The sequence below is a fragment of the Myotis nattereri genome, assembly GCF_964212035.1.
Source record: "Myotis nattereri genome assembly, chromosome: 17".
Classification (NCBI taxonomy): domain Eukaryota; kingdom Metazoa; phylum Chordata; class Mammalia; order Chiroptera; family Vespertilionidae; genus Myotis; species Myotis nattereri.
The window spans coordinates 11,208,389-11,222,351 of NC_138092.1; the positions used below are offsets into that span (position 1 = coordinate 11,208,389).

Below are 13,963 nucleotides of genomic sequence, written 5' to 3' on the forward strand. Positions count from 1 at the left end.
GGATCTTTCTAAGATAAAGATTTCTAGGAGAAAGACAGAAAAGAGTAGATTAAAAAAAAAAATAACATTCTAGAGCAAAGATATTTGCCTTGCTAAATAAAATAAATAAATAACATTCCAGATTAAAAAAAGATAACAAACACAAAGGTAGAAATAGTCTAGCTAGAATGGAAAACAGTAAGTTTGGTTGCATTAAGGGATGGCCTACAGCTTACAGAGTGCTTTAAACAGTGGGAAGCAGCATAAATTGCTTGGCAGAGGAGAGACAGGAACCTGGGAAACTAAAGGAGGAATTAGAGAAGAAGACTGGAGACAAGAAGACTGGAATCAGAAGGTTATTGAAATACAGATTTGAAGTAATTGGAGCCTATACTAAGAAAGGTCACATAGAAACAGAAATGACAAGTCAGATCTGAAAGAAATCATGAAAGAATCAAAATATTCTAGAAACTTGCTGGACACTCAAATATAATGGATCAAAGATAACTCCAATATTATGAACCTAAAGAGACCAAACTGACTCTAAAGAGAAAACTGCAAAAGATTCTAATTTGAAATGATGACGACAGAAAACAAAATAGATAATGCCAATTATTTGTAATGAAAAAATGACTTAATGAAATTTGCTACTTCAGCATACTAGAATAATAAAGACACTGAAAAATGATTATTAATTTGTGATGAAAGAGTCAAATAGATCAGCACAGCATGTGCAATGCAACTTCAAGGAAATGAGCATAAAATTGGGGAAAACCGTGCCAGGAATCTTTTACTTCTCTCCTTGTGCATCACTAAATCAGGGGTTGCTGATTATGTGAACATGCTAGCCTGTGTCAATAAATGAATTTCAATTATTGAGGTAAAAAAGGCAAAAATCAAAGGGTCCTATTGCACATCTGCTTGTATTTTTCACAACATGGATGAGCCCTATGTACCATTAAAGTAAAAACACTCTCTCTAAAAGCAAAGTGAAACTACTGCCTGACCCAAATTCTGTTTCCACGTATGGTAAAGGATAGCACTGACTCCACTGCCCTGTTATCAATACACCCTGAAGTATCCATTGTTTCTATGTTACAAGTGAAAGGCCCACAGTAGGGTCAACTGGTTAACTCTGGTCTCAGTACCATATTCAAGCCAAACTGAGCTCAGAAGTACTGAGAAAACATCAAAAGTATTCTCCTTCAAATACTTGCTCTTAATAATTAGAGCAGATAACTAACTACTTAATAAGCAGATAATTATTAAGCAATGCTTCAATGTTTGACAGGCTGAAAGCAAAGAAATTATCTACCAATTAACAATTACTAAGATTTGCAGTATCTGAAAATCTGTACAAAGAATGAACTTTCTTTTCATTGTTATAAGTAGGTGGTCCTTCTATTTCACTGCAAAAGCAGCATAAGAGCTTACTCAGCTGCTGTCTTTGACATACCTGTCCCTATCAAACAGAAATTTCAGCTTTCATAGATCCTAATGCCTTTGTATGTTCACAGGCATGTTTTAAAGTTCCATCAAAGCTTTCAGGATCTCCAAGAGTCATAAAAGACTTGTTCATCAGTACAACAAGCCTAAATGGTGAGAAGGCGTGTGGGCAAGACTTCAGAGGCTCAATGGAGCAAGACTGCACAAGTTCTTGGCATTATATTAAAAGTTTCCAAACAAAAGATTATCCTACATCCCATGTGCACAATATTGATATACAACAGAGTAAATTAAAAGTAAAAGCAACCTTCAACATGACTATTTTTTCCTCTCACAGCCAAAGGCTTGTCAAAAGATTAACAAAATATAAAGAAAATTATAAAAATCAAGTATTTTAAAATAAAAGTAACACCTTTAAAAACTGTTGTTACAAGAAGTTTATGAAAAAGCCACAAGAGGGCACCAAAGACAAAAGACTAGGACAAATCAATTGGAGACTTACATAGATAAAACAGGTTCACAAAACAGATGATTACATTTACTAACATATCAGTACCTTTAAGAAATTGACTAGTGGACAATGACTTTAAAAAAAAAACTGACATATTTTAGCTTTGGCCAGGTGGCTCAGCTGGTTGGAGCATTGCCCTATACACCAAAAGGTTGTGGGTTCGATTCCTGGTCAGGGCACATGCCTAGGTTGGGATACATATGGGAGGCAACTGATCAGTGATTCTCACACAGTGCTATTTCTCTCTCTCTCTCTCTCTCTCTCTCTCTCTCTCACTCGCTCTCTCTCTCTCTCCCTCTCTCTCTCTATATATATATCTTCCTCTCTATCTAAAATTCAATAAATATATCCTAGGAATAGGATATATTTTAAAATGCCATCACCACTGTCAATGAGTAAAACAGAAATATGTTTAAAATATATTTTTATTGATTTCAGAGAGGAAGGGAGAGGGAGAGAGAGAGAAACATCAATGATGAGAAGCATCAATCGGCTGCCTCCTGCATGCCCTCTACCAGGTATTGAGCTCGAAATCCGGGTATGTGTCCTGACTGGGAATCAAACCGTTAATCTCCTAGTTCATAGGTTGACCCTCAACTGCTGGGCCACACTAACGAGACACGTTAAATTTTATTTCTAACTAAGCAATATCTATGTTTCTAGGGGCATGTTGCCTATATTCAGTAATAGGAAATATCAAATATTCATATTACTTTATCATTGCATTCTAAATTGCATTTATATAAAAGATTTATAATTATAACCTTATGTTCCTAGAACAAACATAACTAAGGGCTAATTTATCTTTGAAAACAGTTTCTTTTTCTTATTCTTTCTTTCTCTTACTCCTTTTCTGTTCCATTATGATAATTATTAATAGCAAGCAGAAACTTTAATATATACTTAGCAAAAGAAGTATCACTTGCCATAAACTTAGAAATTATAATATAAAATGACTTTAAGAAGTCAGTTTCCAAAACATACAATTGAAGCACAATAAACTAACAATATTAATTTTAACATGCAGTTTACACTACTGAAATTCATGATACAAATGAAATTCTGGAGCAGAGGAGTGTCAAGGCAACAATAACAAAAACAAAAAATTGCCCCCAAACCAAATACAAGGTGTCCCTCCAAAAATGTATGTACACTTTGAGTAATTATGAATTCCAATGGATTAAATCTGAAAAGAAAGAAACATCAACTGAGCTATCAGCTGCTAAAGGTGTATGCATTTTTGGGGACATGCTTTACTTATCACATGTTTGATTTAAGCACAGCTGATCAAATATTTCACATACTATTCATTACACACCTTATTATTTTAAAATGCAAATACACCCTATGTTGATGATACTCTTATGGCACTATCCTCCTATATAGTAAAAGGCTAATGTGGAAATTGACCAAACAGCAGAACCACCAGTCGCTATGACATGCACTGACCACCAGGGGGCAGATACTAAACACAGGAGTGCCCCCTGCTGGTCAGTGCATTCCCACAGCCAACCTCCCACAGCCGGCCAACTTCCCATGGCCCCTGCCCCCGCTGGCTGGCACCAATGGGCCCCAATCAGTATTGGGTGAGACGGCTCCTACCAGCCCTGATTACTGGCCAGGCGGAGGGGCCCCACCCTTGCACGAATTTGTGCACCGGGCCTCTAGTACTAAATAATAAGGGGTAAAGTAAAACCTATTATAAAGCAATTTTATACATACATTTATTGATTCAATAAGTATCAATTAAGTATTTATATAGTAAACACTTATAGTATGCCAAGCAATGTGCTAAGATATAATATTTGTCCTTAAGAAATGTACAGTTTGGTGGAGTCAGAAAGTAGAAAATAAAATACAGTGAGATAAATACTTTCTTAAGGGAGCAGGGTGGGCACTGGCCTAACTGGACGTGGAGGAGCATTAGGGAAGGTCTCCCTTTCCAGAGGAGTCAATGACAGGGATGACTCCTGAAGGATGAGTTAAGCAAGAAAATGAGGGTGAAGTAAGTAGTCGAGGAAAATGCAGAACCTATGCTTTTCTTTAAAAACTTTTTGAGCAATCCCGTCTTTGCTGATGGTTTCTCTATTAGCTGCAGAAAGCCTGCTGTTTCTCTAATTGCCTGAGCTCTCCCTTGGGATTCAAACTTGCATAGTCAACTGCCTGCTACACAACATGACGTGGATGACCCATGGGTGCCTCAAATTAAACCAATGCTGACGTGATCTCATCTCACTCAGAAAGCTGCCCTAGAAAGAGAGCTGCTGGAGTGTTTCAGGCACAGCACAGTATGTGGAGAAGAAACAAAGGCTCTGACTATTCTATCGAGAAGTTCGGTTGAGAACATATTGTTGCTGATTTGTTCCCTTTTTTTTAATGGTCAAAATATAACTACATTTTTAGGCTGAGGAGTAAGGCCCTAGTAGAAAGGGATAACATGATTGAAATGGCAATCAGAGAGGGGCCTTTTAAGGGAGTAGGAAGTTGGAAATCAAGGGGCAATAAAAGAAGTCCTGCTCTTTATGCATATCTCTATCACAGTACTATCATGCTGCACTTTGATCAGGTATCAGTTTATTTGTTGCCTTCCCCACTAGACTGCAATCTTTTTGCAGGCAAATACCATGTCTTATTTTTCTTCTGTACAAATTTTTATGATGGATAAAAGATATATCCTCTGAAACAGGGAGAATGAAAAACGTAGTAAAGATACAGAAACATATTAAAGTTAGAAGGAAATTGAAATCTAGAGTGCAGTAAAACAAGAGAAAAATAAGTTATAAAAATTGGAAAGAAATAAAACTACCTTTATTCATAGATAACATGAAAGTAGAAGATTTCAAAGAATCTACCCCAAAACTCCTGGAAATAATGAGTATAGCAAGGTTACAGGATATAAGGGCAATATATATAAAAAAATCATTTGCTTTCTAAATACCAGCAATAAATAATTAGAATTTGTAATAGAAAAACATTTTTAATAGCACTAAAACACATTTAGGTCTAACATTATGTGTACAGAATCTATGTGCCCTGAAGAAAGAAATCAAAGCTCTAAATAAATACATTCCATGTTCATGGATTGGAAGACTCAATATAATTTCTTCCTAACTTAATGTATAGATTCAATTCAATCCCAATAAAAATTCCAATAAGCTAATTTGTAAATGTGGACAAAATTATTCTAAAGATTATATAGAAAGGCAAAATACCTAGAACAGTTAACACAATACTGAATAAGAAGAATAAAGTTTAAAGACTCACAGAATCCAATTTTAAGACTGCTAGAGTCCCAGGTGTACTTCTTAATGGGCCAGCATACAAACTTACATGGTCCCCATTCCTCCGAGCCCCACCACCAGGCAATGGCTTTGGAGTAATCCAGGGATATACAGTGAGGAACTGGACTGTTTGACATTGGGACAGGAACATGGGGGCAGCTTTCTCCCAGACAGGGGTGCTCACAGGGGTGATTGTTCCTGAGGCAGAACCTCCCCCATCACAGAGCTGACTGGCAGCCATATCTGAGTTTCCATCAGCATGGCCCACATTGTTTGCTCCACCCTGGTGATTTCCTGAGACCCTGCCCCATCCAATTTGCTGCCCCACCCAAGCTGTTTGCAGCTGCTTTTCCATATGAATGGCCTGTCCTGACTCAGGCTTCAGGCTTTGCTAAAATCTCTTAAACAAGCATCAGCTGGAATCCGCATACCCCAAAGCTATCAATAAAAGGCCCAAGACCCAGCACTAATACCAGCCTGACTTGCTTCACAACTGGGCTTTGCCTGGGCACTTCCTAGACCAGGGGTGGGCAAACTTTTTGACTCGAGGGCCACAATGGGTTCTTAAACTGGACCGGAGGGCCAGAACAAAAGCATGGATGGAGTGTTTGTGTGAACTAATATAAATTCAAAGTAAACATCATTCCATAAAAGGGTATGGTCTTTTTTTTTTTTTAGTTTTATTCATTTCAAACGGGCCAGATCCGGCCAGCAGGCCGTAGTTTGCCCACAGCTGTCTTAGACCAATACAAATAGCAGCCATCTGCAGATATCTCTCTGTAGCTCCTGCCGGGTGGCCTCAGGCAATGGCTGACTTTGGACCTCCCCTAGAGGCCTCAGAGCTAGTCAACTGGTGAACAGCTTCGACCATAACAGATTACAACTCTACCCATCTACAAGCAACACACTCAAGGGACAGACTCAGTGAGCACCAAAGCCCCACTGAAGCAAGTCCTGCTTCATAGGGGTGTCTCCTGCATATAAGCTCTTCTATTGTAGACACAGCTGGTCCTCACAGCCAGCTGGCCTGGAGGCCAATTCCTCCCAGTGACGACAACTCCTCCCAGTGACACCAATCAAGGCTCAACTACAACAAGACTGTGTACACAGCCTACACAGGGACATCCTAGAGTGCCCAGCTCAGGTGACTAGGGAGGCTGAGCCACTGGGCCCTACAGGACACCTATTACACAAATTTAAATTGGCCAAAAGACACTCCACACAATGAATAGAAAAAGATCTCCGCCAAGGCACATCAGCATGAAAATCTTAAATAACAGGAAGAAAGTGAAGATCTAAAAAACTTCCATAAAATATTAAAAGGATTAGGCATCAGAATATCATCTGCCTTGTCATCACCAATACTGGTAAGTTAGAAAATATACCAAGGCTTTCAAAATGTTAGGGGAACATTAATGCAGAACTTTATACCCAGAATTTTTTTCTTAATATTATTTTATTTTTCAATTAGTCTACTTTTAATATTATTATATACTAGAGGCCCAGTGCATGAAAATTCATGCACTGGAAGGGGCATCCCTCAGCCTGGTCTGCCCCCTCTCACAGTCCAGGAGCCCTCAGGGGCGGGAGATGACCCAGCGATCAGGGGAAGGCGATACCCCATCACACCTCTGCTGCTGCCAATGCTGGCAGTGCAAGCCTCGGCCGGTCCTGGTTATCTGAGCCTCGGGTGGCCCTGGGCAGCTGGGCAGCCACCATCTGAGGCTTGCTTGTGCCTTGAGCTGGCCCTGGGCGGCTGGGGGGCTGAGGGGACTGGGGGACTCTGTAGGCAGGTGCGCGGGGCAGGACTGAGGAGACTGAGCGCCGCCATCTTGTGGCTGTGGGTGCAACCATCTTTGAGGGTGGGGCAGTCAATTAGCATATACCCTCCTTATTGGCTGTGAGAGCTGCCATCTTTGAGGGCAGGTCAATTAGCATATTCCCTCCTTATTGGCTGTGGGCACCGCCATCTTGGGACAGCATGAGGGTCAATTAGCATATTCCCTCTTTATTAGATAGGATTGGCATCAAGTGTACAGCATCGTGGTTAGACAATCATATACTTTACAAAGAGTTCCCTCTAATATTTCCAATACCCACCTGGAACCATACATAGTCATCACAATATTGCTGACTACATTTCCTATGCTGTACTATACATCCTCATGACTATTTTGTAACTACCAATTAGTATTTCTTAACCTCTTCTGCTTTTTCACCCAGTCCTCCAACGCTCTTCTCCTCTGGCAACCAGAATTTTATACTCAATCAACAGTAAAGGTAAAACTGAGAAACAGTCAGAAATATAAGGCCTGAAAAAAAAAACTGCTCATGTTGGGAAGCTCCTGGGAGAAATAGTTAATCAAAATAAGGAAGTAAAATGAGAAAGACATGATCCAGGAAATAGGGGATCCATTACACAAGAGAAGAAAAAGGAATTCCTAGGATAATGTTGAAGGGAAGTATTGGGGATGACAGCTGCTCAAGACTAGAAAGCAATCAGTTTAGGTTAGAGGAGGACAGAGGCTAAAGAATGAGTCAAGGAAAAAGTATAACACTAATAAATGTTCTGTGTTTGAAAGGGGAGTTTACAGCTCCTGCAGAGAATGTGGGGATGTAGCCTTTGAGAACAAATTAGTAATAGGTACGTAGAAAAATTAACAAACAACAGTATAAAAGCTAAGAAAATTAGTAGCTATAGAAATCACAAAAAGAACATACAATCACAATATATTGTGTGATTACATGGTTGTGACTATGTAATACTGAGTAGGGATTTTTTTTTTTGAATTATGATTTAATGATAAGGGGGAAATTAGAGAAAACAAGTAATCAATTCCTTTTTAAAGAATTTCAGTTTTTAATCAATACTTCTATTTCAAATTTGACATAACCTTATCAGAAATTGTATAACTGCTAAGACATTGTTTACTTTTAAAAGTACTAATAAATATTTGACTGAATAGTGAGCATAAAGTATTAAAAAAGGAACATGAAAACTTAAAAGTAAAAATCCTAGTTATAATCTTGCTTCCTCTCCAGTTTTGTTTTTAAAATGCACTGTAAATGGAAGAAACTAGTTCCTTAAATGTCCCTCCTGCTTCTCTAGTAACTCATCTTCTAGTGTGGCACTCCTAGATACTGTGCAGACCTTATAAGCCACTAATAATTAATTCTTAAGATATCAGAAAAAGATAATAAATATTTAATACAAACTAAATATATTTTGAAATTTAATGAAGAGTACCTCATTTGTATAATGAAACAGTAAGTGCTATTGATATAAAGAAAAAAATTATAGAAAAATGACTTAAAAGAAAAAAAATAAATTTTTTGAGGGTAATTACGAACCGAATTTTCTTCCTCCTCTTCCAATTCTCGCTGCTGTTCTTCATGTCTTTTAGCTTTGATCTCCATAGCTTCTGCAATCAGGTCTCTTAAAATCGATACAGGCTTTGCATTCTTGATAAAAGGATGCTAGAAAAGTAAGATTCAAAGGTATAATTTTAAAAGATTTATCTGAATTATATCTAAAAAATGTTAAAACAACATGTAAATAAATGCAAACCAGGATCTTCAATGATTGTTCTTTCATCCAGAATTAAATGTATAGGTTAAGAATAGAGAATACTGCCCTAGCTGGATTGGCTCAGTGGATAGAGTGTCAGCCTGAGGACTGAAGGGTCCCAGGTTCAATTCCGGTCAAGGGCGAATGCCTGGCCAATCCCCAGTAGGAGGCTTAATCCCCAGTAGGAGGCGCACAGGAGGCAGCCAATCAATGATCCTCTCTCATCATTGATGTTTCTCTCTCTCTTCCCTCTCCCTTCCTTTCTGAAATCAATAAAAATATATTTTAAAAAATAGAGAATATTGCCCTAACCAGTGTAGTACAATGGTTAGAGCACCAGCCTGCATGCTGAAGGGTTGTGGTTTCGATTTCCAGTCAAGGGATTTTGCCTGGGTTGCAGGTTTGAACCACACCCCAGTTGGGGCACATTTGGGAGGCAACTGATCAACGTGTCTCTCTCACATCTCTTTCTTTCCCTCTCCCCACCCCCCACAACCCCTTTCCCTTCCACTCTCTCTCAAAATGACTGGAAAAAATATCCTTGGTTCAGGATTAACAAAAAAGTTTTAAAAACATAGAATAAGTCAGCTGCTTTAGAAATAAAATTTTACTTTTTGGTTTACTTGTTTTTAAAAACCATTAAAGCACAAACACAAAAATGCAATCCTGTTAGTAAAACTACATTAATGAAAACTACCTTATAGATATAATTATCCAAAGGGAGTTTAGAGTAGGTTGGAAAAAAGATAAAATTTTTTTAAAGAATTGGTGATTACATTACATATAAAAATAAAATTATGTATTAGTTACAGATTTTAATTAACCTTAGTAAGCTGACAGCCAGAATCAGTGGTCAAAAGAAGGCAACTATTTTCTTACTTCTTTTACATATTTTCTATTTTATTAGGTCTTGAAATGTAATCATTCCCAATGGAGGAAAAAAATGGCAATAAAATGTTTTCAGAACATGAATATTGTTTCATATCTATAATATATAAAAATAACTTTTCATTTCTTTTTTTTTCTACCCTAATTTAACAAAAATATCTGAATTTATTACAAATCTGGTAAACAGAACAGAAACCACCAGAACAGACCTGTATTTTTGATGATTTTTTATTGACAGGGAAGACTGTGAGAGAAATAGAGGGTAAGATTAAAAGTATAATTGGGAAAGATTATCTTATTTGGAGGCAATACAGCTTCAAAATGTAATTTTCATAATTAACTGTCAATAAATAGACCCAGGTAAAAGCTGAGTTATTTAATAAAGAACACAAAAATATTCTCAAAGACAAAACAATTTTAGTGCTAAAGAAGAAATTACAGATATGTGGAAGAGGCTTTAAAATGGTGAACATATATCATTTAGGAAAGTATGAGCAAGAATTGACCAGATTACAGAAATAATAGAATCAATAGCAAAGAACCAATAAATTATTTTATAACAGTTACAGACTAATCACCAGATAACTTAAGTTCCATTAACATAGCTGTGGTAGACTCCTGGTTCCACCAAAATAGAGTTGTGGCTAGGTTCCCGGTAGCCCAGCTAGATCCTACCTTTCGTAGTCCCCCACTCAACTGGCTGTGACTAGGAGACTAAGTTCTGGGAATGGAATGGAATGGAATGGAATGGAATGGAATGGAATGGAATGGAATGGAATGGAACGGAACGGAACGGAACAAAATGGAATGGAAATCTTGGTGGTGTGCTCCACTTCCTAACCTGGGCCTTAAAACACTGTATGCACTCTTCCATGACTTCTCTTCTTTCTGCCAAGCTGGAGAGCAGACAAAGATAATGACCTAGACAATGGTGGAACAACAAGGAAGGAACTCCAGCCCTACACTGAACATTTTTGAGAAACACTGATGGAAGGTCACATACACACACACACATACACAACTGAAAATATGTTCTTTGCCCTTAAGAGACTTACCTAAAATAAGGAATAAAACACAACACATACAAAAAAATTAAAATGTGACATACAAGTTACATTTATGATGGGTTAGCACAGCCTATACAATTAAGAGATGAATAGGTAAGGCAATCTCAGATGCCTCATTCAAAATAAATAGATCATTTTAGGGAGGAGGAAAATATGAACAATATGCACAAACACACCAAGACAGGGAGTGTATGTTAGAACACAGTAGGAAAATCTGTCTTGTCAAGACAGAAACATTATTTAGAGAAATGGTGTTATGTGAATTTAGATACAAGCAATAGTGGGGCAAAGCATACATGCTTAGGATGAAATGCTTGAATTTTGTTTGAGAGCCATTTTAATTATATAAACAAGAGAATAATATAAGGAAAAGAATGTCTTTGATAGCATAATCCTGCAGTACAATGTAGAAACAAAATAGACTGAGGAGAGCCCTGGCTGGTGTGGCTCAGTTGGTTGCAGTGTCATCCCATGCACTGAAGGGTCACAGGCACATACCTGAGTTGGGGGTTTGATCCCCAGTTGGTGCACATAAGAGAGCAATCAATGTTTCTCTCTCTCTCTCTCTCTCCCCCCCCCCCCTCTGTAAAATCAATAGAAACATGTCCCCATTGAGCCTTTAAAAGAAACATAGAGGGAGGAGAAACTGTAATAATGAAGGTGTGAATTATTAGAACCTAGGTTAAAAAAACAGATGCCACAAATGGAGAAAAGTGAATCTGACGAAAGAACTCTTAAGAAGGATTTAGTCACTATATATACTAACAGTAGAAGAAGACCAACACTGCAAAAACTGGGAAACATTAGAATTATATCTCTTTTAAAGAATACAGAAACCTCAAATTGTATTATGCCTTATCTTTTCAGGGGAAATTATGAGCCAATCCTGAAAGCCACAGTGTTACCTTTAAGAAATGCCAAAGCAAATACATGGTTCATCCAGTCTACTGCAAACTTTTACTTTTGTGCAGTTAAGTGTGAACTGACTACCCAGTGCTTGCTACCATTAGTCTATAGTGTTTAACATTCTCAATCTTGAATCCTCGATATGTCTGATTTCATTTGTACTCGTGTGTTTTTTCTACATAACCACTACCAACGTTATTTTGACCAACGAAGAGGAACTGGCTAATAAAGTTAAAAGGCTATTGGAAGAACAAGGCCATATTATTTGAGCATTCTCAATAGTCAGAAGAGAAGTTTTATGCTGCCTTTAGCAGATTCTTAAAGAATACTTTAAAGTAACAGATGGTAAAATAAAAAAATGCAAGGCAACATTAAAAAAGGACAACAAGAAACACCAGAGAAAACAATTTGGCAAAAAAATGTCAACTGTGATTAAAATGTTATTTGCATATACTACTGTAAATAAATGGGTTGAATTTCTATTTATTAAGTAGTATTATAGTTACTAAAAGACAGAGTTCATAAGATAAATTCAACTGCATGCTTTCTACATGAGACATACACTTAAATAAATCCAACTCATGTTTCCTCAAGAGGCGTACTGAAAAAACTTGGGTTAAAAGTCAAAGACAGACAATAAAATTTTAGTCAAACATAAAAATATATCAAGAATAACATAATCAAAAAGGCAGAACTAAAGGCAATTCCCTATACCTCTCCATTAAAGTGCAGGTAGAACCCTGGACATTGTATATAAAACAAACAGGAAAACTCTGAAAAAATGGGGAGAAGGCAGCAAACTGGCTAGGGACTGTGGGACTTGAGGAAAAACATAGCTGTGAGTTCCATGGGTTTTCTTTTTATCTCCTTTATCCTAGACTGCATACTGGAAAAGCCAGCAACCCAGAACCACTAAGGGACACAATCTAAAAAAGCTCCTACAACAGCCTTCTCTCTTGAGCCAAAAAATCAGGAAAGGGACAGCTAACAAGACAAAACTTCTAGACAATAACCATCCTACTCCAGGCAAACATCACAGAAAAACATTGGCCCCAACTCCACCAGCAAAGGCTGAGTAGGGAACCTATACTTTCACCCTCTGGAGGGTATTCAGTCCTACTCAGATGGTGTCAGATAAAACGTGCCTCTCGCCCCTGGACTTACATGCCTATCAGACAGTAATTAGACTCTAATGAGACTAAAGACAATTATCCTATGTAAAAAAACTTAAGTCAGAAGTTTGTTGGGCAGAAAGCAGAGTAGGGAAAGGATGAAAATTGGGATTAGTGGACAAATGGAATAAACCTGGAATAATGATTTAATCAATGTGCTCTTCAGTGTCATTTAACCTTTCTGTGCTTCAGTATCCTCATCCACAAAATTAGGAAATTATACTAGAATATTTCTTAAATGCTTTTTAATCCTAAAAACTCTAAGTTAAAAACAACAGAATTTATTTTCTTAGAAAGATTAGAAAAGGTTATGGGAGAAAGACTAGAAAGAAATACTGGTTAAACTATCCAAAAATCAGCTATCAGATATATTTGAATTTACCTCCACCATCATATTTTGTGCTGACTCACTTTCCTGTGTGTGTTTTTCTCCTTTCTTGCCTTCCTTGGAGTTTAACAATTTAGATACTCAACATGATAATACTAATAGGTCTTTGATTTATGTGCACAAAAACTCCTTGGATATCTGACAATATTTCAAAATAAATGTTTCAGTTAATTAACTTTTGAAAGGTACTATTTGCATATAACAAAAAACTCAAAAGGCTCAAAAATAGCACTCAACAAAAAAGCTAAGTTTCGATTCCACTCCTGCTTCTCAGCCACAGTTACCTTCTCTGGAGGCCAGTTTCCTGCTTATTTTTTCAGAGCTACTCCACCATAACCACTGGCATATGCACATATACATATATGTATGTGTGCCTGTGTGTATTTTGCCAATCACTCATCTCAATCGAGCTTAAATTGTTTCTAATTTGTTGAAAGTTTTTTAATATTGTTTCCAATCTTTTGCCATTATAATGTTCTATGAATATTTTTACACATGTTATTTCACACATGGTTAAATTTTTCTATAAAGTAAATTTCTACAAGTGTAATTACTGGGTCAAAGAATATTTAACATTTTACTTTAGTTAGACAATGCTAAATTGCCTTCAATGGAGAATGAATACTAGTTTTATTTTCATAGCAATAAACATTATACTGTACTTAAGAGCCTGTTTCTTATACGCCTCAACAAATACTTTTGTTTAAACAGTACTTTAGAAAAATTGCTTTTTATAAGAACCATGCTTTGAATCCTT

At 37.1% G+C, this 13,963-nt stretch overlaps 1 protein-coding gene across 1 annotated transcript in view; it reads right to left on the bottom strand.

Annotated features, from left to right (window-relative positions):
- The window catches only part of STK3 (serine/threonine kinase 3), a 214,054-nt gene that overhangs the window by 81,858 nt on the left and 118,233 nt on the right, over positions 1–13,963 (bottom strand). Inside the window, exon 8 of the mRNA XM_081111112.1 lies at positions 8,569–8,694. Within this exon, the coding sequence (XP_080967238.1) occupies positions 8,569–8,694 (126 nt within the window). The remainder of the gene's footprint in view (positions 1–8,568; positions 8,695–13,963) is intronic.